This window comes from Perognathus longimembris, chromosome 21, assembly GCF_023159225.1.
Source record: "Perognathus longimembris pacificus isolate PPM17 chromosome 21, ASM2315922v1, whole genome shotgun sequence".
NCBI lineage: Eukaryota > Metazoa > Chordata > Mammalia > Rodentia > Heteromyidae > Perognathus > Perognathus longimembris.
In genome coordinates, this window is record NC_063181.1 from 8605769 (window position 1) to 8631584 (window position 25816).

General features: G+C 53.6%; 2 protein-coding genes across 6 annotated transcripts in view; both read right to left on the reverse strand.

The window, feature by feature from the left end:
• The window catches only part of Bmp1 (bone morphogenetic protein 1), a 42380-nt gene extending 20042 nt beyond the window's left edge, over positions 1-22338 (reverse strand). The window contains exons 1-8 of one of the 3 annotated variants that reach the window (XM_048330451.1): positions 21961-22338; positions 13040-13153; positions 10498-10668; positions 10215-10332; positions 9781-9959; positions 9142-9247; positions 7571-7695; positions 6911-7026 (exon numbers count right to left, since the gene is read on the reverse strand). In XM_048330451.1, the coding sequence (XP_048186408.1) occupies positions 6911-7026; positions 7571-7695; positions 9142-9247; positions 9781-9959; positions 10215-10332; positions 10498-10668; positions 13040-13153; positions 21961-22135 (1104 nt within the window). In that variant the 5' untranslated portion in view covers positions 22136-22338. Of the gene's footprint in view, positions 1-6910; positions 7027-7570; positions 7696-9141; positions 9248-9780; positions 9997-10214; positions 10333-10497; positions 10669-13039; positions 13154-21960 lie in introns of those variants that run through there. The other 2 variants (XM_048330454.1, XM_048330452.1) reach the window with 2 other exon arrangements.
• Positions 22339-23450: 1112 nt separating this feature from the next.
• On the reverse strand, positions 23451-25607 carry Sftpc (surfactant protein C). Of its 3 annotated transcripts, none has more exons than XM_048330731.1 (5): positions 25566-25607; positions 24733-24891; positions 24307-24429; positions 24038-24148; positions 23451-23585 (listed from the first exon to the last, which is right to left on the reverse strand). In XM_048330731.1, the coding sequence occupies exons 1-5, from the start codon at positions 25605-25607 to the stop codon at positions 23451-23453; spliced, it is 570 nt and encodes a 189-aa protein (XP_048186688.1). The 3 variants fall into 3 exon arrangements, with proteins under 3 accessions (XP_048186688.1, XP_048186687.1, XP_048186689.1); XM_048330730.1 differs by having other exon boundaries at positions 23451-23602; positions 24034-24148; XM_048330732.1 differs by lacking the exon at positions 24733-24891 and having other exon boundaries at positions 23451-23602; positions 24034-24148.
• Between the last annotated feature and the right edge of the window lie 209 nt (positions 25608-25816).

The following is a 25816-nucleotide window of genomic DNA, read 5'->3' on the forward strand; positions in this document are numbered from 1 at the left end:
GGATAAAAGAAGGCATGCAGATGGCTGAACAAGTGTCCGTTTCCCCTCCTCCTCCCAGAAGCAAGCCTGGCTCTTTTGGGAGGGGGGAGGGGGATGTGGAATGGGTTCCAGAGGCCCCGCCCACTGGGCAGAGCCCCAACAGGCCCACCCAATCAGTACCTCCCAATGGGTGGGAGGAAGCCGGGTCACCTCCTGCAGGAAGAGGAGACCAGCAATGGTGGTTAGTAGCATCCCGGAGGGAGGCACAGCCAAAGCTATATTGAGACTGGAGGTGTCTAATTAAGAGTTGTACCGACTCCTGTCATGTGGACACAGCTGCGCCCTGGTGGCAGGGGCACTGCCATCTGCCAAGGAAAACCTGTCCAGTTCCACCACTTCCTGGCTGGGGACTCTGGGCTATGGATCAGCTCCCTGGATCCTCAGGGTCTTTGTCTAACAAGTGGAAGTAGTCACTGGCTCCAAGGAGGACTTGAGATTAAATGAGATACCATGCGGTGTCTCTCAGTATACCCTCATAGGGGAAGGCCGCCTACACTTGGAAGATGCTTTGGGGGAAGAACTGATAGAGCAAACCTCCCCTCTCGCTCCAGCTCCAAGCAGGAGCCATGCTTGCTATTAACCTCAATAACCCTGGGCCACCAACTGGCTTCAATGCAGCCTCACTGCTGGATCTTAAGACTTGGCATTGGATCCCTCTCTGCCGGCTTTTATCTCTAAGAGGGTGATGATGATTAGATCCGCCTCCCAGGGCTTAGGGGAAAAGCTTGAGGAAAGCTTACAAGGGGGTCTGGCATAGGGTAAGCAGTCTGTAAGTGTGGGTTTTACAGCTGGATGCTGGTGGCTACTATCTGTAACCCTAGCTACTCAGGAGGCTGAGATCTGAGGATTGTGGTTCAAAGCCAGCCTAGACAGGAAAGTTCATGAGACTCTTAGCTTCAATTAACCATCGAAAAGCCAGAAGGGGAGCTGTGGCTCAAGTGGTAGGGTGTCAGCCTTGGGGGGGGCGGGGGGAAAGCTATGGGCGTATACCCTAACCCTGAGTTCAAGCTCCAGTACCAGAAAAAATAAAGAGTAGATTTTGCTTTTTAAGTTGAGTTTGTTTAAGGCATTTAAAATGGCTCAGGCCAGATCCTGGAAGCAGAAGCAAGGAGGCTTCTAGGATGCTGACCAGGATTTGCTCACTTAATAATTTATGAACCAATTTAATAATTTATTCTATTAGAAACAGAAAAGACAACAGCACTCCAGGCACAGTGCCTCATGCTTCACCCTCGCTACTTGGGAGGCAGAAACCAGGAGGATGTGGTCTTGACCAGCCCGGGCAAAAAGATCAGGAAACTCCTTCTCAACAGAAGAAATGCTGGTGGTGACTGCCCATTATCCTAGCTATGGCAGGAAGAGGAAAATAGAGGGTCACAATTCACAAGAAAAAGAAAATGCCAGCAGCCAACATTAGCGGAACGGTTACTGTGTACTACTCTAAACACTTTAACTATACGGATTTGTTTAATCTCTGATAAACCCCATGAGGGAGACACCATCATCAGGCCCCTTCTACACGTGGGAAACAAAGGCACAGAGGGGCTAAGCAACCTGCTCAGATCTCACAACCAGGAGCCAGCGGGCAGACCCAGACACCCTGGCTCCCAAATCTGCCCCTTTACCATGCATGCCTCCACAAGCTTCTGGTCAGTTCTTCTCGGCAGCTGGGCTGGGAACAGGATCTACAATCCCTTTATCCTCAGAGCCCCATGGACTAAGGGGAAGGTCCCCAACATGGGCATCCCTGAGAGATGACTTCTGCCTGCTTGGGGGGATGGGAGGCTGCTTTGGGATGGCAAGGTGGGGGAGGGGATCTTGAAGCTCGGACGCCCTTTCCCAAGGCAGGGATAGGATTGAGGGTAGACAGCTCCAAAAGACATCTGCAGCTCTTATCTTCCTGGCTCTTTTGCATAGTTGGCCGGCTTGCCACCGGCTCTTCTTTAAAACAGTCTCCTCCTATGAAGTCTGCTTTGTTGCCTGGGAACTGGAATAAACCCTCAAGTCAGCTGCTAATTATGCAAGTTGGGACACTTAGGGGGGCTCTTTCTTGTGGCTGATGTATCCATGACGTGGGGATTGTATAAGACTTATTTTATACATTCGCACAGCTGGCAGTTAAGCTGAGCACTGGGAAGCAAGAGAAAAACAATCTCAGCTCCTGGGAGTTGAAACTGATGTCAAAGTCCATCTGCCACCGCAGGTGGAGTTGTTTAAGGTTTACTGTTGTAAGATCAGACTTTGGCCAATCTAGAACCAAACACTGGTTTTTCCCTGCAAATTTGGGTGGATCTGCACTTAAGCTATGAGCCTCCATTCCCTCACATACACAGGGGGTAATGAACAGTACCCAGCTCTGAAATTGTAGGGAAGTCCGGCACCAGTGGCTCAGGCCTATAACCCTACCTACAGACTCAGGAGGCTAAGATCTGAGGATCATGGTTCAAAGCCAGCCCAGGTAGGAAAGTCTACACTCTTATCTCCAATAAACCACCCAAAAGCCAGAAATGGAGCTGTGGTTCACATGGTAGAGTGCTAACCTTGAACACAACAGCTCAGGGATGGCGCCAAAAGTCCTGAATTCAAGCCTTAGGACATGCACCCAAAAAAAGAACAAGAAAAGAAAGAAAGAAGGAGATTGTAGAGAACAATGAGGCTGTGTATGTATGTAAGGTACTTCCACTAACACATACTTGTTACAATAACAAAGTCAAACCAGCAAAAACTAATTTGTTGCAAGTGCTGACATTTGAACTCAGAACCTTATGCGTATTAGATGAGTGCTCTACTATTTGAGCCACCTATGCTTAGCCTTTCTTTTCCTTCTTATTTAGCTGTGTTTCAGATAGGATCTCATGTTTTTGCCTAGGGCTGGCCTCAGACCTTGATCATCTACACATGCCTCCCACAGAGCTGGGACATGGGACATGCATGTCACCTCACACCTAGCTTGTAGGTTGTGGTGTTGGTTTTACTAACTTTTTTGCAGCCCTGGGCTGTAATCCTCCTGATTCCTACCACACCAGACAAAGACTGTAATTGGGGCTGGGAGGCAGTACCAGAGTTTGAACTTGGAGCCTTGTACTTGCTAGACTTGCAAGCAGTCTACTACTGGGCCATACCTCCAACCCTTTTTTTCACATTGTGCATTTTTGAGACAGGGTCTTCATCGTATCATAGGTAGGCCTAGATTATATCAACCCATTTTAGGCTTCCTGTCATAGCTGGAGTGACAGATCTATGCCACCATGCCCGGTTTCTTCTGACTTTTCCCCTTGGGCTGGCCTGGAACTGAGACCCTCCTGATTAAAACCTGCAATCCTCAGATCCTCATATCTCTGCCTCCTGAATAGCTAGGATTACAGGCGTGAGCCACCGATGTCTGGCTAGGACAGCAATTTTTAAGTGCAACAAAAAGAAAGTAGTCATTTTATGATACCAACCTCTCAGGGCTCCTGAATTCCACAGGCTCCCCCCACTCCTCTTTTTTATTTATTTATTTATTTTTGAGACAGAGTTCTCTCTATGTAGCCCTCAAACTCACAATCCTCCTCCTCACTCTCCTGAGTGCTAGGATCACAAGCTTTCCATAGGCCCTATCAAACTCAACATCCCAGGTGCCATCTCGGGTTCACTTACAAATGGACCAGATTTTAAGTGAGATACATTTCTATAGCCATGGATTGCTCCATGCACAGGTTTTATCCTGAGCTCTATTTCTGTGCCAGAGCTCTAGGCAGGCTTCTGAGAAGGATAGGAGTCTTTGGGGGAATTATGGGGGAACCGGTTCACAGCTCTGAGAGGCTCCTGAAGCACAGTCCTGCGTCCATCAGACACACATGGGCCAGTGTGTGACACCAGGAATAGTGGAAGCTGACCTTGATCTCTATGCCTCATCCCTGCTGACTGAGCCAAACCCCAAGAGAGAAAGCAGTGCTTTCTGCCTGGCTGCTTCTCGGGGCTAGGGCTATTGGGGACATGTCTGCATGTCCCCAATACGTGGCCTAGTGCTAGGCACATAGTAGGTCCACAGGTTAAGTGGAAGACCACCAGGGGAAGTACTGAAATGCAACAGGTCATTTCAATATTGATTCCCAGTTAAGCTCCTTTGTAGGGCAATCATAGATTTGTGTGTCGCAATCCAGGTTCTATGTGCCCTTGAGCCTTGTAACCTTGAAGGGGGCAATGTCATTGCCTGGCCTAGACTGTTGTGCTAGGAGATATCACAGATATAAGCAACTGAACACCCACCTGACCAGATATATGCTTAGGAATTGCTAGTTGTTGTTATTAATATTCTTATCATCATCATATATGGGTAAGGTTTTCAAAGGCTGCAGGAGTAGGGAAATTGGGAGAGAGGTGAGGACAGCCACAGCGCTGCCAGTTCTAAGCAGCCAAAAGGATTTTAATTTTCTCTTTTTGGTGTCAGTATTGGGGCTTGATCTCAGGTTCTTATCTTTTTCACTCAAGGCTAGTGCTCTATCGCTCAAACCACACAGCTCCATTTCTGGCTTTTTTAACCAGAGATAAGAGTCTTACAGGGGCTGGGAATATGGCCTAGCGGCAAGAGTGCTCGCCTCCTATACATGAAGCCCTAGGTTCGATTCCTCAGCACCACATATATAGAAAACGGCCAGAAGTGGCGCTGTGGCTCAAGTGGCAGAGTGCTAGCCTTGAGCAAAAAGAAGCCAGGGACAGTGCTCAGGCCCTGAGTCCAAGCCCCAGGACTGCCTCCCCCCTCAAAAAAAAAAAAAAAAAAAAGAGTCTTACAGATTATTCTGCTGAGGCCGACTTGAAACTGTGATCCTCATATCTCAGCCTCCTGAGTAGTTAGGATTGTAGGCCTGAACTATATAGGCAGTGAGCCTCTGGTGCCTGCTAAGACTGCAATTTTAAGTGAGATTTGGAACAAGAACAAGGAAGAGATGATTTCATTTCTGAGATGACGGTGGAACACCAACCAAGAAAGATGATAGAATTACTCAGTTCTCACTAAAACATGTATCTTATGTGAGAATGATCTTCAGACTGAAAAAAAAAAGTATTGGTTGGAAAGAAAAGGTCAGCTGCCCTATATGCAGAAGGAGGAGTCAGGGCACACCTCTCCAAATTGGCTTTTGTCTCTTGGCTCACAAATGACATCAGAGGACAGTCAAATAGCTTGCAGATGTGGTTAGTATGTGTAACCTCAAGAACTCGGAGCAAAAGCCTTCCCAGTCTCTGAGGATGTGTGTGCGTGCGTGCGTGCGTGTGTGTGTGTGTGTGTGAAAGAGAGAGAGAGAGTATGGGAGGGTGTTAGAAAGATTCTGGAAATTGCACACCAGACGTGAATGTCAATCTCCAATTAAATAGACGTCCATGGCCATGTAGGAAAGAAGCAATGACTGCTGGGAGCCAGTTTGAGTTCATTGAAGCAAGGCCCATCAAGTATAGTCTCTTCCTTTTTAAAAGGGGGTTCTCTTTTAGGCAGCTAAGGTACAGTATGCCTATAATCCCAGCACTCAGGAGTCTGAGATAGGAGAATCAGACTATAGTAAGACCTTGTCTCTGTCTGTATGTCTGTCTATCTGTCTCTCTGTCTCTCACAAACACACACATACATACACAAAGTAAGGGTATTTTATTCTCAGTGGAAGTGATTTTGTGAGGCATTCTGGCTTATGTATTAAGCATTTATTCATCACTTCCTATACTGGGGAAAGAAAGATGATAGGTGAGGTTTCAGAAAAAGACCGTACGACTGGTGGGACCTGTGACTGGAAGGGAACAGCAAGACATCAACGACGGCCAGGGGGAAACTCGAAAGTAGCCGAACAATGGCTGCATAGAGGGAGATCTTGGGTTGATTTTGGTTTGTAATTTGTTCAACATTCTGATTTAAAAAACAAAAACAAAAAAAAAAAACAGGACAGAGACCCAAAGAGGGCATGTCAGCCATGGCAGAGGTAAAAGACTGGCCACCTACTGGTCTTGAGAGACGCTACAATGAATGATACTCCCAAGAGTAACACTGAGTCTGTCTCAGGGCTCCGGTGGTACGTCAAGTACCCTGTTCCAATCGAAGGAACAGTCTTGTGGCTCACGCTGGAAAAGCGGCACAAACGCGAAGGACACGCAAGTTCCAGACTGCACCTGTCAAGCCTGCCAGTCGATCTAAGAAAGCTGAGAGTGGCCACCCCAGGTTGAAGGAAGGACTGGGACTCAGGGACAGAAGTTACAGTGAATCGCTCCTGGGAGAAGGGCAGGAAGTTTCAGCGACAGCCATCCCCTTCTCAGTCAGGAAGAGACTTGGTGGCATGACGTGATTGCAAGAGACCAGAATGGCAAATTCCGAGAAGCAGTGAGCAGAGCTCTCCTCAGGTATTCAGATAAAGCTAGTCAGCTTTGGAGGAGGGGACTGAACTACAGGCTGGGGCCCTTCTGGCATCTTGTGTTTATCCCGCTTGCCTGCATGAGTAGCTGGAGGGGTAGGGGGTGCCCACACTTCCTGAAGGAAGTCCTTTCTGGGCTGGCTCCGATGGCTCACACCACTCTGGCTCCACAAGAGGCTGAGATCTGAGGGCTGTAGTTTGAAGCTACCTTGGGCAGAAAAGTCTAGGAGACTCCTATCTCTTAATTAATCAGCAAAAAGCTGGAAGTGGATGCGTGGCTCAAGTGACAGAGCTCCAGCATGGAGCACAAAAGCAAAAGAGATTGAGAGTCTGAGATTGGTGATGGGAACATTCCATTGACTTGTGGGCTCGATACATTTACTAAGACGGGGTAGGTTCTCCTCCCTGCGATCCTTGAGATGGGGCTCCCTGAGAAGACATGCTCTCTTACTCACGGGGTCCTAGCAGAGGCGGGGATCGTCACTGATCGCAGTTACCTTCTCCCCAGGTGTGACAGAGATGCGCCACACACAGTGCATGTGGGCAGAGTAGCCATTGGGGTACTCGGGCGAGGAGAAGTTGCCTGTGCTGTCCTGCAGGGTCTCTCCACAGGCTGTCAAGAGAAGGAAGTGACTGGACGGCTGGCTGCAAACACCACACCCCCCTGGCCTCTGGCTCACCCCCACCCTGAGCCTTGGTACACTTTAGGGGACCGAGGAGTGGCTGAGGAGAGGGACTGGTCCTATTCCTTTAAGATCCACCCCTCTCCCCCTCCTCTCACACATCAGCCTACCTCCTGGGCCTAGTGCTGCCAGGGCAACCAGATGTCCTGTTGTCAAGGCAACATGGGCTTCGGAGTTAAGGTCAAGCTCCTTTGGTGGGCCTCACTTCCTCCTCTGCCCTGCAATGGTTTCTGCTCTTCCCTTTCTGTTCCGATCACCTACCCTGTACTTTCCTAGACTCCCTGAAGACAGGTGACTCCATTTTTCTTGCCACCGCCTGAACCGGAAGCCTGTTCCTTCCTTAGTGGCTCTCCCCTAATACGCTTCTCTGAGAATGAAGACTCTAACATTCTTGGTGGCTCCAGGCCCCAGCCTCTGCCCCCCTGGGGTCCCACCTTCTACCCCACTGTAAGGCCTGTCCCTTCCTGTTCCAACCTGGGCACTTGTAGAGCTTGCGGGCCTGGGCAATATCCCCTTTGCTGAGTCGGGTCCTTTGGCCAATGGGAGGCTTCACTCCGTTTACCTCATACTTGGGAACAATGGTGTCCAGGAAGATGCCCCTGAGGAGGACACGGGGAGGGTAAGGACACCAGTCAGTGGAAAGTGGGCAAGGAGGGCGGGCAGTGTGCCCGTCGGCACCCACAGGTCACGACCCGACCAGAGCCCAGACATTGCTCAACAGGGTCCGGCATGGGTGGAGACATCTCACCCTGTCATTAAGCTGCCCACTGACCAGCAGCCACCCTGCTCCGTGGCAGCCATTACCGCAGGAGCTGGGGGAGCCCCATGGACGGTCCCAGCTCGATCACCCCCAACTCCCAGCCCCAGGAAAGCTTCCGGCTTCGTCCATCATCTCTGCAGCCCCTCCCAGCCTCCAGAGCTGACTCAGCCCCCAGGAGCTTCTCCCAGGACTGCCGGGGGCCAACTCATCAACCTCTGATCCCAGCGTGTCGGACAGAACCTGGAGGAAGGCCAAAGGGCAAGGGCAGCTTCCACCGTGGCCAGCCGGCTCCCAGGCCCCGTTGCCGCTGTGCTAAAGGCTGCTGCGTCCATGTGGGAGGTGGAGGAAGGCAAGGTGGCAGTACTCCACCCCCCCCCCCCCAGAGCCTGACTCACACCCAGCCAGGCAGAGCACAGCAAGGGTGGAAAAGGGCAGAAGGGTCTGTGGGTGTCTTGCTCTCTGTGCTCAGGTCTGGAGCACAAAGAATGGGCCTAGAAGGAACTAGAAGAAGAGGGGGGGAAAAGGCCACCACCCCAGACAGGGATGTGGGTGAGGAGGCCGGGGCAGGCAGGAGCATGGAGAGGGGCCCTCCACCCTCCAGTAGGAGAAGCTGGGGCAGGGGGCTGAACCCCACTTCCCCACCTTGGGTGGGGGGTGGTTCTCGCTGTGACCTTCTGGGAAGCCAGTGGGTAAGGAGGTTATCTTGTGAGCTGGCAGCAGGGACCGGTCTGGAGCACAAGCCAGGCTTGGTTCAAATTAGCCAATCACGAAAAGGCAGGTAACTAAAAACAACAGTGCTCTCCTCTAGGTTCAATAAGAAAAAGGTGCCCTGTTGTAAAAGATAAAAGCCACGCCCACAGCAGGCCCAGGTGGCTCACGCTGGTGATCAGGAGGCTGAGATGGGAGGATCAGAGTTCAAAGCCAGCTGGGGCAGAAAAGCCCATGGGCTCTTAGCCCCAATTAAATACCAAAAAGCCAGAAGTGAACCTGGGGCTCAAGAGTCAGTCCTGAGTTCAAACCCCAGGACTGACTCCCCAAAAGCCAATCCCCGCAGCTCCTTGGGGCCTTACAGTTTGGGACCGCCACAGAGCAGGGTTCACACAGCACTAGACCTCAGCCTTCCAGGCCCGGTGCCCTTGGTGTGCACGGCAGTAGAATAAGAACCCAGGGGACACCCCCCCCCCCCCACCGCAGTGGGGCCGCAGTGACCCGGAGAGCCACTGTATCCTCACAAGCGGGAGCGAGAAAGGGAATGGCTTCCGGAGAGGCTCAGCCCTCCTCTCACCTGGAGAACGTGTTCCGGGCATAGTGCATGATGCTGTCGAAGTCATACGTCTCCCCCAGGGACTCCACCTCCTGAACCTCCATCTTGAGGAAGTTGTACTCCTGCCCTGGGAGCAGCAGGAGAAGGGGGTGGGTGGAGGTGGAGGTGGAGGACAGCCCCAGCCCTCCCTGTACATGAGAAAGGCTCCTCCCTAAGGGTCCAGGAAGCAGCCAAGGGGAGTCAAGGAATTGGGGCGGGGGGAGGGGCTGTCGAAGAGTCCTGTCCAGCCAAGAGGCTGGTGAATGGAGGACTTGCTGGGGGGGGGCGGGCGGGGGGAAGGCCAGGGACACAGGGAGAAGGCAGGAGACTGCAGAAAGGTGGAGAGGAAGGCCTGCAGCAGGGAGGAAACGACTGTACCCCAGCCCCCCACTCACGCCAGCTGAGGTCCAGAGGTTCAGCATGGTCCCTTTGACCAGACCTGTGACAGCCCCCCTCCCCAAGCTGCTCTACTGATGTGGGGGTCCCTCAGTTACTAGCAGCCCTGAGTAGATGCCTGGGGTGGGGTCCAGACTCCTGGGCTGTGGGCAGCAGCTACAACTCCCACCCCACAGGGAGCCTTGGAGGTGTGGGGGGGAGGCTAGAGCCAGAGGTGCCTCATACCGGGCTGGATGTTCTCCCGCACGATGGAGACATGGCGGTCCCGGTCGGGCCGTGTGTGCTCATGCCAGAAGCCAATGACGTGGCCCAGCTCGTGCACCACGATGCCAAACTTGTCACAGTTCTTGCCGATGGAGATGGCCTGGGGGCCCCCACCGCGGCGACCCACGTAGGAGCAGCACCTGGAGGGCGGGGCCAGCTCAGGGGGGCGGTCCCGAGCTGGGGGAGTGCATCCACTCAGGGGCGGCAGGGGGGCAGAGGGGTGGGGGAGTCCCTGAGCACCCCCAGCCCAGGCTATGCGCCAGGCATAGAGTCACACCAGTGGGAGGTGCCCCATCGGCAGGAGGGGGCGGGCGGTGCCCAGCTGGGCAGACCGTGGAGCGGTGTGTGTGTGTGTGTCACGGTCAAGGGTACAGCGCCCGGGGCTCCCTGCTCACCCGCAGGGCCGGTAGGTGAAGACGATATAGCTGTCCTCATCCGTGCGCTCCAAGAAGGTGACACAGGTGTGTTTCTCCCAGTGTCTCATGGCCTGCCGGAAGACGGCCCGCTGGCTGCCTGCCAGGAGGAAGGAAGCCGGGCTGTCACAAGGTTTAGGGGGACACCTCCACCCACTGTCCAAGCGTCACAGCCCAGCCAGGAGCCTGTGGGCAGACGGGTCCAGGGTGGCAAGGCTGGGGTCAGCCGCAGGAGGTGCCCAGAGCGGCACGCGAGGGCACTCACCAGTGAAGTTTCCCCCAATGACGAAAGGGATGACCCCGTCTGGCCACACGCGCTCTGGTCGGGACGTTGCTGCCCGCCGGCTCCGGTTCCGGGGTCTGCCTCTCCATCTCCCCCGGGGTTCCCTCTGCACCTGCCCACCGCAGCTCGGGCAGCCAGGGACAGATGAGTTTCCTGGAATTGGGAGAGGAAGAAGGCCCTGGCAGCCAGCGAATGGACAGAAGAAGGAACGAAGCACAGTGGAGCCCCGCTGGGGGCGGAGCCCATGTGTGCGAATGTGCCAGCTTGCAGAAATGTAGTTCCGTGGATGTACACGGAGTGAAAAGGCTGTCACGAGGGCACACGCTGCCAGCAGAGGCTCAATGAGGTGACAACGCCTGCTTGTTTCAACAGTCAGGCTGCAAACAAGCACCCCTTTTGCGGTGCATTGAGAGCCACTTTTTTATATTTTGGTGCTTTTGGGGCTAATAATTTCACTGTTCCAAATGGCTCCCAAGGGTGCTGAAGGGCTATATGTTCTCAGGGAGAAGAGGACAGGGAAATACATGCATTCAATTAACTGGTTCAGGCCTGGCTCAGTGCTGTTGGCCATGAGTTTAACATTAGAAAACCAACTGTGTATTATTAAGTGAGGTGTCTTTCAATGAAACACATGCAAAATATAATCATAGCCAGGTGCAGTGGGGCATGCCTGTAATCCCAGCTACTTGAGAAGCAGAGAGAAAGCAAGGCTATACCAGTCAGGAGGACCAGGGTCTGAGGCTAGACCTAGGCAAAAGCATGTGAAACCATCTGAAAAATAACTAAAGCAAAAAGGATGGGGGAGGGGGAAAGACTGGGGGTATGGCTCAAATGGCAGAGTGTGAGGCCCTGAGTGTGTTAAACCCCAGTAATACACACACACACTCACACATAATACATACACCATAGTAATTGGCTGAGCCCACACTTCCTCTAAGTGTACTGACTCAGTTCTTGAGAAACTCAATGTTTTTGGTGACAACATAAAAAAAATCCCCAACGTTGTTCAATAACTATGAAACTATGCTATAACTATGCTGTACATCACTCCCATGACTGGCAAGAATGGGCTGGGTTTGCAACGGCAGGCGATGATATACTCATTTCCCAGCAACTGGAGGACCCGGGGGAGATGCGATTTGGAAGCTGTCCTTTCCCAACGAAGAAACCTTGATATCTGCCGTGTAATACAGAACTTTATGTTTTCTGAAAGTTTCTCAGATGTATGTGTTCACGTGACACAGCAGCTGTAAGGAAGGCTGGCACGGGCCATTCGCTACAGGAGAGCAAGGCCAAAGCTTTGCCCAAAGCTTTGCCTCTTGTGGGACCATGCCGTCTACTCCCCACTAAGGTCCAGTAAGCCTTGTCACCAGGCCCCCATTGAGCTCTCAGGTCAGTTGCCTTCTGGAATAGTTGCCCTCCCCTCCCCCAGCTGCCCACAGGAGAGTCCTCCCTCTGGCTGGCTGGGAGATCACCTCACACACTGTGCCCAGAACCAAACCTCAACCAGAACCCCTGCCTTGGACAACAGCAGAGCACTGTGTGATCTCTCCGCTCCTGCTCCGAGCATCAGCACGGAGCACCCAAGACTTAGGGGAGGCTGGGGAGAGCCCAGGCCCTCATTCCTCTGTTCTCTTTCCCTGTATCCATGCCCTATGGGTTCCTTGATGCCTGGAACACCAAGGGAAAGAAGGAACCACCCTGACCCTGAAGAGCCATGTAGAAGATGGGCCACGGAAATCAATTGTTTGCAGCAGCTAGAGTAGTTAAGAGAGATGCTTGCTAACTGTTCAGGCAGAGCAGAAGGCATTAGGGCTGCAGATGGTCAGTTGTGTCCAAAGGACAGTCAGGAAAGGGTTACAGCTCCTAAGATGGACTCCAGATGATGGCATCAAAGCTTATGAAATAGAACCCAGAGACTCAGGGGGACTAGCAGATAGGGAGCATCTCGCGAGACAGAAGGCTTGGGCTCGAGTCCCAGTCCTATCTCTCACCAGCAAGATATGTGATATTGAGCAGGTCATTTTCCTTCTGCAAGGCTGTCTCTCTAAGACAGGTGCTGGCCTGACACATCTCTCTGAAGGTAGCTGGGCACGGGGCAGGGGCTAGAACTCAGGGCCTTTCGCTCTTCCTTGGCTTTATCTGCTCAAGACTGGCTTGCTACCACTTGAGCCACCACTTCCACTTCTGGCTTTTGTTGGTTAATTGGAGATAAGAATCCTGCCTGGGATCTGTCTGCCTGGGCTGGCTCCCAAACACGATCCTTAGATCTTAGTTTCCAGAGTAGATTGGGCTACAGGTGCAAGCAACCGGCATCAGGTTAGGATAGGTAACCCTTCTGCAAGCATTTTGTTGGCTGTAAGTAGAAAACACCTTAGCCCTTAGGAATGTCTATATTTCCAACTCCTCTGGGTAGGGATAAAGCCATCCCAAGCTAAGACAAGTCCCTAGGCTAGGTTCAAGCTTATGGCCTCTATTCTAGAAGAGCTTCAAGTCTGGAACCCATCTCTGGGACACAGGTTACCTGCAGCTCTAATGGATGACCTGCGGGCCGTTCGCTGTCTGAGATCAGCAGCGCGCTGTGCCTGGAACGTCCTCAAGTCTTCCTCGTCCAGAGCAATGTCCCCAAGAAAGGCAGCTGGAGAAAAAAGGAGAGGCGGAGTTAATCCTCTTCACCAGGACAGGGGCCAGCAGGCTCCCAGCGCTGAACTGGGGTATACAGCCCCAGTCCCCACAGCCATCTGACCCCTCAGATACTACCGTCAGCTTCTAGAAGCTCCTGGAAGAACATTCTGGCTTTTTTGTTTTAAGGAAAAAAAAAAAAAAAACAATAAAAGTTGGGTGTGGTGACACATGCCTATAGTTTCAACTACTTGGGTGGCTGAGGCAGGAGGATCATTTGAGCTCAGGAGCTAGAGGCCAGTCTGAACAACATAGTGAGAACCTGTCGTGTGTGTGTGTGTCTGTGTGTCTGTGTGTGTGTGAGAGAGAGAGAGAGACACTAAGGATTGAACCCAAGGCCTCACACATACGGGGCAAGCACTCTACCATTTAAGCCATGTTCTCAGCCCTTTTGTTTATATTTTGTCTTACTGTCCTTTGGTAGTATTGGAGTTTGAATTCATGAGCTCGCACTTGCTAGGCAGATACTCTACAACCTGAGCCTCACTCCCAGTCTTAGAGCTTGATTTGAGAGGGTCTTACTAACTTTGCCCAGACTAGCTTCAAACTTACTGTTCTCCTATCTCTGCCTCCCATGTCACTGAGATTACTGGCATGCACCATCACATCTGGCTGAAACCCTAATGCTTAAAAAATAATAGAGGCATGGTGGTTCACACCTGCAATCACAGCCATTCAAGAGATGTGGATCTAGAGGACTGTGATTGAAGGCCAGCCCAGGTTAAAAAAAAATGAGTGGGACTTTATCTCAACAAATAAACTGTGTAAAATGGAATGTGACAGTAACCCCACTGCATTCCAAGTCTTATTTGGAACAAAATCTTGAAACTCTGAGAAAAAAAAAAGCAAAGCAAAGAAAGGGGGCAGGGGAGTGGGGGTATGGCTCAAGCAGTAAAGTGCTTGCTTAGCAAGTCGTGAACCCGGGGTTCAAACCCTAGTACCAGCAAAAAAGTAATAAGCACTCACTAACATAAAAATAAAATAGGTCTGGGGCTATATCCAGTGCAGAGTACTTTATTTGCCTGTCGTGAACAAGGTGTTGGCTTCCATCATCAGCACCACATAAAACAAAATAAAATCCCAGCAAAGGAGAGCTCCATGAATACACAGTGTCATGCATTTCATCATTCTTCAGCAAATACTTAGTCAGCGCCTCCTGCGGCCAGGCACTATGCCAGCGATTAGCAGAACAGAAGAGATCTCTGTCCTTGTGGTCCTTGCCTTCAGCGATAAGAGTACACAAGTGCGGACAACCCCAGGCTGAGACAAGGGCTCTGAAGAAATACAAGAGGAAGAGGTGACCGCGTCTAAGCTACGATAGAGAAAGTGTCCACCAAGGCCCATGTATCAGAGGCTCAATCCCCAGGAAGGTGCTGTTGGAGGCTTATGGGAGGGCCTCAGGTCGCTGGACCATGGCTTTGAAGGAGGCCCTGAGGCTCTGTCCCTTCCTCTCCTGTTGATGGAATGAGCAATCGTGCTTCTGCCAAGTGCCTACACCATGATGTGCTCCCTTGCCAGAGGCCCCAAACCATGCCCCTCCTCCCACCATCTTAAACCAGACACTCCAGGTCTGGGAGCCCCTGATCACCTTTTCTCTTTCTAAACCATCAACCTCAAGTCTTTTGTTACAGTAACAGAAAGCTGACGAACACAATCTATCTGTGGGCCCACAATCTTGGCACTGTGCGAGTGGCAAGTGTCAATCCCATCAAATCAAGGGGAGGGTATGAAGTATAATAAAATATAAGTATCTTTATCTCTCTTAATGAGATTTGGAGCAGGTAACCCAAAAGATACACGGAGAGCTTCTCAACTAGCAAGAAGTTGGACAGTTGTCAAGCGATTCCTATTCTCAGTTGTTGGGTCCCCTCTCTGGAGAAGGGAGTCCTGGGGCCTCTGGAGCTGGTAAGACATGTTTCCAAAGAGATGGGCCGACCAGCCTGTCTTCTCTATGACTGGAACATGAGGAGGCTGGGCCAGAGAACTGGTCACTCTGGAAGAAGTCAGATGTGAGCTCCACTCAGGGCTGAGCTGGAGGCAGAACCCCAGTGGCCTCCAGTGACATCTGCTTCTCCTTCCTATTCGACACACAGATCTCTCCTTCCAAGCTGACCCCATTGAGCGGACACATACACACTGACTTTGTCACATAGAATCAGACGTACATCCTTAGTGCATACAGTGACCTGTGGTGACCCCTCCCCGCCACGCTGTCACGCGCAGCACCATGGAAGTTGCCAAAGAGGACCCAGCACGGAGCTCTGCAGGGGAAGGCGTTTGATGTGAAAGAATGAAGTGCCATGCCCGAGTTCTCAGGCCTGAGATACACGTTCACGGAGACACAGGTCAACAGAACGTTGAGTGACTCTAGCAATCATCTACACCATCTTTCACTTCACATTTAAGAAAACTAAGGCCTGCAAGGGCACTGGCTCCATGGAGACCAGACTGCTAGTTGCTGGAAGGCTCGATTTATCACTGGGAACTCTGCATTCCCAGTCTAGGGATCATTGCTGTCAGATTCATTACCACCCTAGAAACCATGTTGTGTGTGTGTCTATACAAAAATAGACACACACACACACACACACACACACACACAAATACATATAGTCATAGATGGTCCTAGAAAATATATGGGAAAAAAAACAAACTCCAACACACACACAAGCCAAAGACAAGTTCAGAACTCATTAAGCCAGTAATAGTAGCCATAATGATACCTTATGTAAATGTCCGTTGAAATTTACACGGTGTTTGCCAGTTGATGAAGTGCTTGCACTTTATGAGTTCATTTAATCCTGGCCCACCCACAACACGCCCAGGAAGCCCTATGCCACTCCATGCTTTTGCCAAGGGCTGTCCCACCACAAGCAACCAACCAGCCCTCCTGACTTCAAAGGTCAGAAACTTTGGGTCCAAGAAGGAAATGACCTGCCTAAGGTCACCAGCCTACAACGGATGCAGGGACTCTTCCAGACCATGAGAAAGCATCCCTTCCTTAGGATGCTACTCTCGGAGCCTGGGCTTACAGACCGATGGGAGACACTTTCTCAGCTGATGTGTGCAAGGAGCCTCTGGCAGATATGAATATGAAACCAGCTCCAGGGAAGAGATGGGAAAGTCCTTCCTGCCAAATGTCACATGGGTATGTATGTGTCACATGAACCTCTTGTACTTTGTACACTGTGCCACTTTACACACACACACACACATACTGCGTCTCTGGGCTTCCAGCCCACACCCAAAGCCACCACCATACACAGCTGTGCCCTAGACTCCCCAAGGAATTGGTCCAAGGCCCCTCCCTCCCCCACTGACACCAAAATCTAAAGATACGCAATTCCTTTATCCTGTATTCTTTAAATCATCTCCAACTTTTGTACCTAAAACAATGTAAACTTGTTATATAGTGTTGTCTAAGAAATAATAAGCTTGGAGCTGATGGCTCGACCTATAATCCTAGCTACTCAGAAGGCTGAGATCTGGAGACTGCAAATTCAAGGCCAACTTGAGTAGAAAAGCTCACTAGATGCCATCTCCAAAATAACAGCAAAAAGCAGATGGAAAGCCTGATTCAAGTGGTAGAGCACCAGCCTAGCAACTGTGAGGCACTGAGTTCAAAACTCAATAGTGTCCCCCCCCCAAAAAAAGCCATAAATAGTAACATGAAAAAGTCTCTACATGCTTAGCACAGACCCGATTTTTACTGTTTTATTGAGAATTTATTAACTTATTAATTTCTTCTCAAATATGTTTAATCCACAGTTGGTTGAATCCCGGTGGTGGAGGCCATTGTTATGAATTGTACCCATATGGCTAACTTTCAGACCCTCATTAATTAGATCCAGCAAGGAACAATGTCTTGGGGGTCAGAGAGACTCTCAAGGGATTTAAACTCTTCTACACTTCAACTTCATTCTACATAAAAAGGGGACTTATTGATCAAATCCATCTTCTAGGATTCCAGGCAAGTAAATAAAGCCACGAGAGCACTAAGTCTGAAGCACAGTAAGCACCCACTAACCAGTCCTCAGTACTACCCCACCACCAGTCCAGAAGCTCAAAGTCAACTCTATACTTCCCTGGGTCGCCTGCACTCACTCCTACCCCTCAGATGAAACCCAGAGGCAGAGGCCACAGAACTGTGCTGGCCAGAGGAACCCGGGCAGGGCAAGTGGAAGGCGGAACCGGGCTGGCTGCAAGCTCAGCTGGAAGCAGGCGCCCTGTGGCGGGATGTCATGGCTGAAGAATGCATGGGAACAGAGTGGGGGTGGGGTGGGCAGAAGAGCCTTGTGGCTGGGAACTGGGCAGGGGGGAGGGTGGGCGGGGGAGGGGGGCTGCCCATTTGGGACCCCGACTTCAGGAAGCTAGAGCATCTGGATGCCCCTTTGAGCCACAGGAAGCCCCAAAGTCAGGGTGTCTTCGAAAGCTTTTGTTTTGTGGCTATAAACCAGCCACAAGTACTCCTGGCTGCTCCATCACCCGGCTGGACACAGGAGGAGAAGGAACAGAGGGGGTCCCATCACGTGCCTGGATCTGGGGGGGAAATCTCTGTCCCCAGGTCAGCCTCTAGACTCTGAAGCCCCCTCCCCAGAGGCCCGTACTGAGCAGCCTGGAGCACACATGAATACAGGCTTCCAGAGAAGGCAGTTCACACCTGACACACGCCATGGGCGGGATCATGTGTCCCCTACACATGGTTGCGTTTTTAGACTTGTGCTCGCATAGGCGAACAGACCTGCCCCAAAGCAAGGCTGTGCTCACAAATGCACAACACCACCCATCAGCCACTTCCCTGAGCAAGTTCTGGTGTTCTCAAACACTTGGAAAATCTGCAGCTGTGTGCTGCATCTCACAAGCCATGCTCCCCAAAGTTCTCAGAAGGGTGACTCTAGAAATGGACAGGATGTGTGTGTACATAAGAGAGAGGGAGAAGGAGACGGAGAAAGGTGACAGACTGAGCCTCCCCTATCCTTCCTCACTGGTCTTAGTGGTCTGACCAATGACACATTGTACTCCCTCCCCCATATGTTCTCCTCAAATCTCTAGATGAACAGAATTCTTCTTCCTTCCTTCCTTCCTTCCTTCCTTCCTTCCTTCCTTCCTTCCTTCCTTCCTTCCTTCCTTCCTTCCTGGTGTTGAACTCAGGGCCTCTTGACCTTGCTTAGCTTTTTTACTAAAGCATGGTGTTCTGCCACTACAGCCCTATCTCCACTTCTTGCTTTTTACTAGTTAATTAGAGATGAATCTCTTGGATTTGTCTGCCAAGGTTGGCTCTGAACTGTGATCCTCAGATCTCAGCCTCCTGAATAGACAGGATTACAGGTGTGAGCCACAAGAGCCCACCCAGCTGGGAGACAATTCTTAGAGTCCCTCTCTCCCTAGGACTTTCACTAGTCCCTTTCCATGCAGAGGCTAGGTAGACTGTATTTTCTCCCTCCCTCAGGACACTTAAAAGACAGGGTGACTCAGGGAGCAGGGGCTGAGGTAGGTGGGTGACTCACTCAGCGTGTCTGGAAGGGGAAGTATGGTTTGGTTAAAGAAGAAATGGTGCTCAGTCTCCTAAGACTGCATCCTGCTCCTGGGCTTCTTGAAATCCATACCTGGGCCTCAGAGCCTCCAGTGTGAGAATGGTGGGGGGGAGGGGGGTGTTGCGCTATGCCGCTCACCAGACCGTCACCAGACCTGAGCTGAGGGACTCAGGGCTTTCTAGCTCTGGGTCAGGTTCCAGGGGCTTCTCTGCTTACGGAATCAACCGTGTCCCCATTCCTGCCTCCAGGGTCTACCTCTCCCAGAGTCACAAGGTTACTGATAAGTCAGCTGCGGCAGCCAAGCAAAGCTGGCAATCTCAGAGAGAGAGACCTAGCACACCAGACATCGGGACTGCCTTGAAATCTCCCTAGGCAAGGGCTACAGTGGGGCTTGGGAGAAAAGCCCAGAACAAACCAACAGATAAGATCCGCTTGCTGTCCACTGTTGTGGTCTTCCTCCAAAGTCCAGAACCTTCCCTTTCCCCAGGGCATCAAGGGTCTTAAATTTGCTCTTAGCTGGGTATGGTGGTACATACCTATAATCCCAGCACTCAGGAGGCTGAGCCACTCATGAGGTTGGGCCCATCTGTGTGTTACACAGTGAGACTCTGCCACCAAAAATAAATAAATAAACAAACAAATAAAATTGGACAGTAAGTCTCAGAGGTGATTTGAAAATAACAGGGCTTGGCCATCTGTGGGGCGACCTGAGAGATCACAGGTAAGCAGGGAGAGTCGTTTCTATTGCTGGCCCTCGGTGCAGGAAGAGGAGGAGAAAGAGAACTGGAGAGGGAAGGCTGCGGGGTGAGAAGCAGCCACATCCAAAGGAAGAGGCAGGCGCCTGCCAAGGTCACCGCCAGCATCTGGAGGTCAGGGCACAGCCAGGCAGAAGACGACACCGAAACGAAAGCCAAGGCTTTCCCATGGCTTTGGCGCGTGGGTGCACGTGCGCGCGCACACACACACACACACACTCAAGCAAGTCCAGGAAGGCAGATCCGAATCTCCTCCAGGGGTGGGCCACAGGGCTTGTGCATCAGTCACACCCAATCAGGAGACCTGATCTGACCTAGTCAGACTCACAGGCCGTCTCGGCCACCCCCAGGCCTGGCCCAGCTCCCCACCAGCCTGACTTCACCCTGGTGGAGAGCCTTCTCCAGATCCCTTGTTTGAAGTTCCAACTCAGCCAGCTCCACCCTAGCATGAAACAGGAACTGGGATAGAGCCCTCAGCCTCTTGCAGCTCCTCAAATCATTCCCATTTTCAACATCAGCATGGCTCCCTCCCCATGATGGGGCCATGTCTCTGCTCCAGGTCCTCTCTACAAAGACACCAGGATGCAAATCTCCCTGGCTCCCTGTGGTCTCTTCGCTCCGCCATGCTTGCCCATTGCCAGGCCTGTGGAGAGGGCATGGGGCACCCCACCCGCCAGTGCGACACTTCACAGCCATGAGCTGTAGTGTTCTCTTGGGCTCTGCTGGACTGTAAGCTCCCCAAGGACAGGGGCCTGTGCACCTGCACCTCCAACAACAGCAAGCCCAGGCCTGAGATATACCAGCGATCAAAGTGACAGGCTCAAGGATGGAGCCAGGATGGTTTTCTTAAATTAAAAAAAAAAAAAAGGAAGTGAAGGAGGGAGGGAGGGAGGGAGGGAAGGAGGGAGGGAGGATGAGCTGGAACACAATGCACAGGGAGCCAACATTTATCCAGTGCTTTCTGTGCGCTAAGCACTAGCAAGTGTCTTGGGTATGTTCTCAGATTTAGTCCCTGACCGCCAGCTTGATGGAGAGATGCATTATGGGAGAGAACATTGAAGTTCAAAGATGCTGGGTAGCTTTCCCAAGGTGGGGGCATGCCCTACCTCCTCTGCCTCCTGCCCACCCCACCCACAACCAGTGAGAAATGGGAATGTGTTTTGTCCACAGTCCTAGTAGTGTGGAGAAAGGGCTGGGGGTGGGGGGTGGGGGGTGTTGGTTGCCTTGTCCTTCCCCCACTAGAAGGGTCTCCTATTCCTGCCTGTGACCAAAAGAACAGGGGCAAAGGCAAACAGAGTCCCTAATTGGTCTCCAAGGCCAGGGCTATAGCAATCAGCCCCTGTGTCCACTTTGAGGAACCGTGATCCTTCCTCTGGAGCTGGCTATTTGGAAACAGGATGAAGTCAGCGGCAGGAAGTCAGGGAAAGGTTCTGATATCTTGTCCCTTGTGTGTCCCAAGCCGCCTTGCTCAGAATCGTCCGTTCAGGCTACTGGCTCCCATGCTTTGCCATCTGGCCACTCCAGAATCCAGATCCTTCTGGTTGGAGCAGGAGCAAATCCTCTTGGACAAAGAATACACACAGTTGGGGGCCCTGACCTTGGCTATTGCCTCGGGTGTCTGTGGGGTAAGAGGACTGCTGTGAAAATGTCTGAGTTCTCCCTCCCGAGTCTTCTTTGCCAGCCCAGCTGGCCCCGGGTAGGGCTCTTCGGGAGCCAGGGGTAGAGCAAAATCCCCGTCCTGGGCCGACTTCTCTGACTTTGACAGCTGTCTGATGAGTCCTAGAGAGCTGCTGGGGCCGGCCAGGGGCGGGGGTGGGGGTGGGGATACCCACAGAATTCGACCCCAGGGGATCCCTTGGAAAACTTTCTTCCCCTTCGTCTGGGTGGTGTGGGGCAGACCTATCCCTCGGAGCTGCGAGTGTCCTGGTACCAACCTGGCCAGAGGTGCAGCCCCAGGGCAGCCCAGGCAGACAGGCTGGCAAACCCGGGTGTTCCACGGAGCAGGAGGGATGAGGAGTCGAAACACTCACGCGCGCGCGCGCGCGCACACACACACACACACACACACACCACACACTCACACAGAGTCCGGCCAGGAAAGTTTCCTGCACACAGTAAAAAGCCTCCTTGCTGCGGGCTCGTCTGTCTGTCTCGGCGGACCCCGGGGAGATTTCTCCAGGAATCCGCTGGGAAGGCGAGAAGCGGCGGCGGTGGCTTCCACCAACGGCAGCGAAACTTCGGTCCCGAACTCCCCCAAACTTCCCCTCCCGCTCCCCCTCGTTCTTTTGTTCCCCACTGCCTTGCCAACCAGGCAGCTCCCGGCTTCCCACACTGGACTGTCCTCCCCCAACCCCAGCCCCTGGCCCGGCCCCGCGCCTCGCGCCCGGCCTGCCCCGCGCCCCGGGGGCTCGGCGCGCCCCGCTTCCCCGCCGGAGCCCGGGCGGCCGGGGTGGGTGGGGGGGGGGGACGCTTACCCGCCTTGCAGGGGTCTTTGTAGTTGAGGGGCTCGGGGGCATCCTCTTCGCCCACATCGTAAGTGTAATCGGCCAAGTCCAGCGGCCGGCCGGGGCGCGGGAGCAGCAGCAGCAGCAGCAGCAGCAGCAGCAGCCCGAGCGGCCGCGGCAGCGGCGGGCGGGCCACGCCGGGCATGCTGGCGGGCGGGCGGGCGGCGGCGGCGGCGGCGGCGCCCGGACGCGGGAGCGGGCGACGGGGAAGCGGAGCGCTGGCGGCGAGGGGGAGGCGCTCCCGGCGCCCGCGGCCCGCGCTCCCCCCGCGCGCCGACCTCTCCCCTGCGCGCTTCCTGTCTCCCGCCCCGCTCGGCCCGGCTGCGCGCGCCCTGCGCCCCGCCGTCCGCGCCCTCCGGCCTCCGCGCCCGGGCTCTCCCCGCCGGGCACCCCCACCCCACACCCTTGTAGGGAAATGAGCCCGCTGGAGGCGGGTTCTCGCCCAGCTCGGCCCCCCCCACTCCCCCCCCCCGCGGGGGTCGGGACGGTGTTCGGCCGGGCCGGGAAGGGTGCCAGCCGGGTGGGGAGGGCGACGACCGCGCCGCCGGCTCGGGAGGGGTTCGGGAGCCGGAGCCCGGGCGCCGATCTCGGGGTGCGGACCCCGTGCGGGCCGGAGCCCCTCCCGGCGCGGGACACGCTGTCAAGTCGGCCCCGACGCCTCGGCCGCCCCGCCCCTCGGTCCGCCGGCGGATCCCGGCCTGGGGGCCCGCCTTCCCCCTCGGACCCCGCTCTCCCCTCTCTCGCTCGGTCTCTCCGGGTCTGGCGGTCCCTCTCCCGGTCTCCGCCGTGGTCTCTCTCCGGACACACCACTGGAGGGCGCCTGGCGCCCGTGGATGGCTCCCAGGCCCCCTCCCTGCTGCCCCCCTCCTCCCCCAGCCGGGCTGGACCGAACCCCCGGCGCTCTGGGACGGGCGGGGTGTGGGGGGGGGAAGACAAGGCCAAGTGCCCATTTGCCCCCGCAAGACTCTTCCCTTCCCCAGCCGACCCTCGCCAGGAGCGGACTGAGCTGGTGTCCACGGTAGACATCCCAGCCTTTGTGTGTGCGCGCGCGTGTGTGTTTTTCAGACTGCTTTATTCTTTTGTGGTGGGGGTGGGGGGGTCCCTTGGCCCATAGAAGCCACCTCTCCCCGGCCGGCGCCCACCCTCTCCCTGCTCCGGGGATTTGGGCAGGATCTGCTCCCTGCCTTTGGCTCCTGAACTTTCCTGTCCCCGTGGAGGCTTCCACAGACCCTGTGAAGTAAAAGGGGTGTTGTTTTTATGATGTGAGGGAGAGGGATGGGAGCCGTCCATCTGTCTGGGCGTGGTCTGTCAGTCATCCCTTTCCTCAGGTCCCCAAAACACCCTCTTCAAAGGACCCCCAGTGCCTGGTGGGCTCATGTGGCAGGTGGCCCAAGCTCATGAGCCTTCCACTCAAGCCTCCCACCTAGGCACGCCGGCCACAGCTGCTCACCTGAGGAGTCCTAGATGTAGAAGAGAGGGAGCTCTCCGCACAGGGTGCTCATGGCAAGGCCCAGGAAGGTCCTGTCTCCTGGAGATGCAGAGCCTGCATCCCGTCCTTCCTCCTGGCCCAGCTTAGCGGTGGATGCAGGCTTGGCCTGGGAAGAGTCATGCACTGGAGTTGGAAACCTAACTGCTGCCTTGCTTTGGTGTCCCTGTGTGTCAGGACTTGGGCTTGAACTCGGGGCCTCTTGCTTTCTCTCAGCTTAGCACTCTACCATTTGAGCCATGCCTCCACTTCTAGCTTTTTTTTTGGGGGCGGGGGGCTGGTTAATTGAAGATCAGCGTCCCAAGAATTTGTCTACCCAGCCTGGCTTCAAACCAGGATCCTCAGCTCTATGCCTCCTGAGTAACTAGGATTATAGACATGAGCAGCTGGTGTGCCCTGTTGGAAACCACATTTCTGCCTCTCCTGCAGCCCCTATCGTGAGGCCCTCAGGTAACCTCCCAGAGCCTCAGTTTCCTGGCCAAGTGACAAATAACCATCAGTTCTAATCCCCTCCCCACTACCCTGGGAGCGAGATAGCCCACTCCCTCTGCCCACACACACCTGCAAGGTCTGGAATTTCCGGGTGAGAGCTTCAAGACTGGGGATACTCTCTGGAGCCATCTTCATGATGTAGCAGCAGGTTCCTGGGGCTGGCTTATAGGCAGTCAGGAGCTGGGCATAGAATACCATTAGAGGCCATTGAGGAAAGTCCCTGCCCTGCTCCCTCCCCCGAGGTTGGGCTCAGGAAGCACAGTAGAGTCTGAGATGTGGTCACTTCAGGGAAGACACCATCATGGGTCACCCAAGGCAAGAGTGCCAAGCATACCCACCCGCTGGTAATCATACACAACGACGCCGGTGGAGCCAATGGAGAACGTGGCAGTGGTGTCCATGGGTTCACCCAGGGCCAGGTGTTTCTGGGTTTCTGGTGCCCCAATGCTCATCTCAAGAACCTGGGGTGAGGGGCATAGTGCTACCTGGCATTCCTCTGTGGTCCCCATGCCCACCCACTCCTGGTCTCTTTTATTCAGATGCAATTCCTTCATTCTTGAGGGCCGAGGGAGGTGAACGGCATCAGGAAACTTAGTTATCACACTAGAGACCTGGTGCAAAGGCCTAAACCAGGCCACCCATTCCTGCCTTGGGTACCGCCAAACATTGCCCTTGCCTGCCCTCTCCCATCCTCTTGCTCGGTTTCCTCTCTGCCCACCTCACCCAGCTCTTCTTTCTGGGGTGCCTGTCCCAGACCTGCTCACCATCTCAGTATGTTTCTGGCTCATGTGAAGACCCATGAGCAGGGCCCCCACAATCACCACCACGACCAGGACCACCACCACCACGACGATGAGAAGGCGTTTGAGGTGCACTGGGCAGCAGGGGATACGGAACTGCCCCCGAGAGCCTGCTGAGTAGTCCTGACAAGATGGGGTAAGAGGGGAAGAAATGTGCGATCATGAAGACGGTCCCCTCCTCTCCCCACACAAGCTGGACACCCCCTCCACACACACACACATCCTTTTAAGGTGGACAGCCAGTGCTTTAGACACGTAGAGAGGAATGAAAAGATCAGAGAAAGCTTCTTGGAGGAGGCAGTCTGGATTCCAACAAGATGCTTGGAAGCTTAGAAAGAAATCTGGGTTGGAGAGTCCCAAAGTGCCTGTCTTACCTATCTCGTCTTCTGTCTTCCTAAGACCCTTGGCACCCCAGCTACGGCCAACCTCTGTTCCTCAAAAGATCTGGGCTACCTCGCCTCTATACAGCCCTTCTTCTTGCCAAGCATGCGTCATCTTTTCTGGGATGCTTCCTGTGACCTTGAAAGTTCTTAGGACTCCACCCTCAGCCCTCTCCACAGTCCTTTCCACGGGTCCCTGGAATTGCCTGTCACATCTATGTCTGCCAGGAACTCTGTCCTAGTAAGCTTGGTATCCCGATCCTAACTTAGCATTGTCCTGAGCTAGTTGAGTAAATGAATCTGGATAAGGAAACAAGCTCAGAGAGAATAGCGAATCCAGCACCAGTACACTTGTGCACACATGCACACTTGTGCACACACGCACACGCATGCACACACGCATGCACACACACTCACTGGTGGACTCTCCATCAAGACCTCTTTGCTGCCTACGTCCATCTTGCTGCTGGCTTTCTCCTCTCATCTCTTAGATATGACCAGGGTCTTATATGTGTTCATAGGGAGAGGGCCAGAGGTAAAGGATCTGATCTCCTGTCTGAGAGCCCTTGGCTTTGAAGCCTATTTGCTTTAGGCCCTCCAGAGTCAAGTCCCTGATAAGCCAGCTGCAAGAGCCCCCAAGGGCCCTTGGCCAAGGCACATGAGTTCTC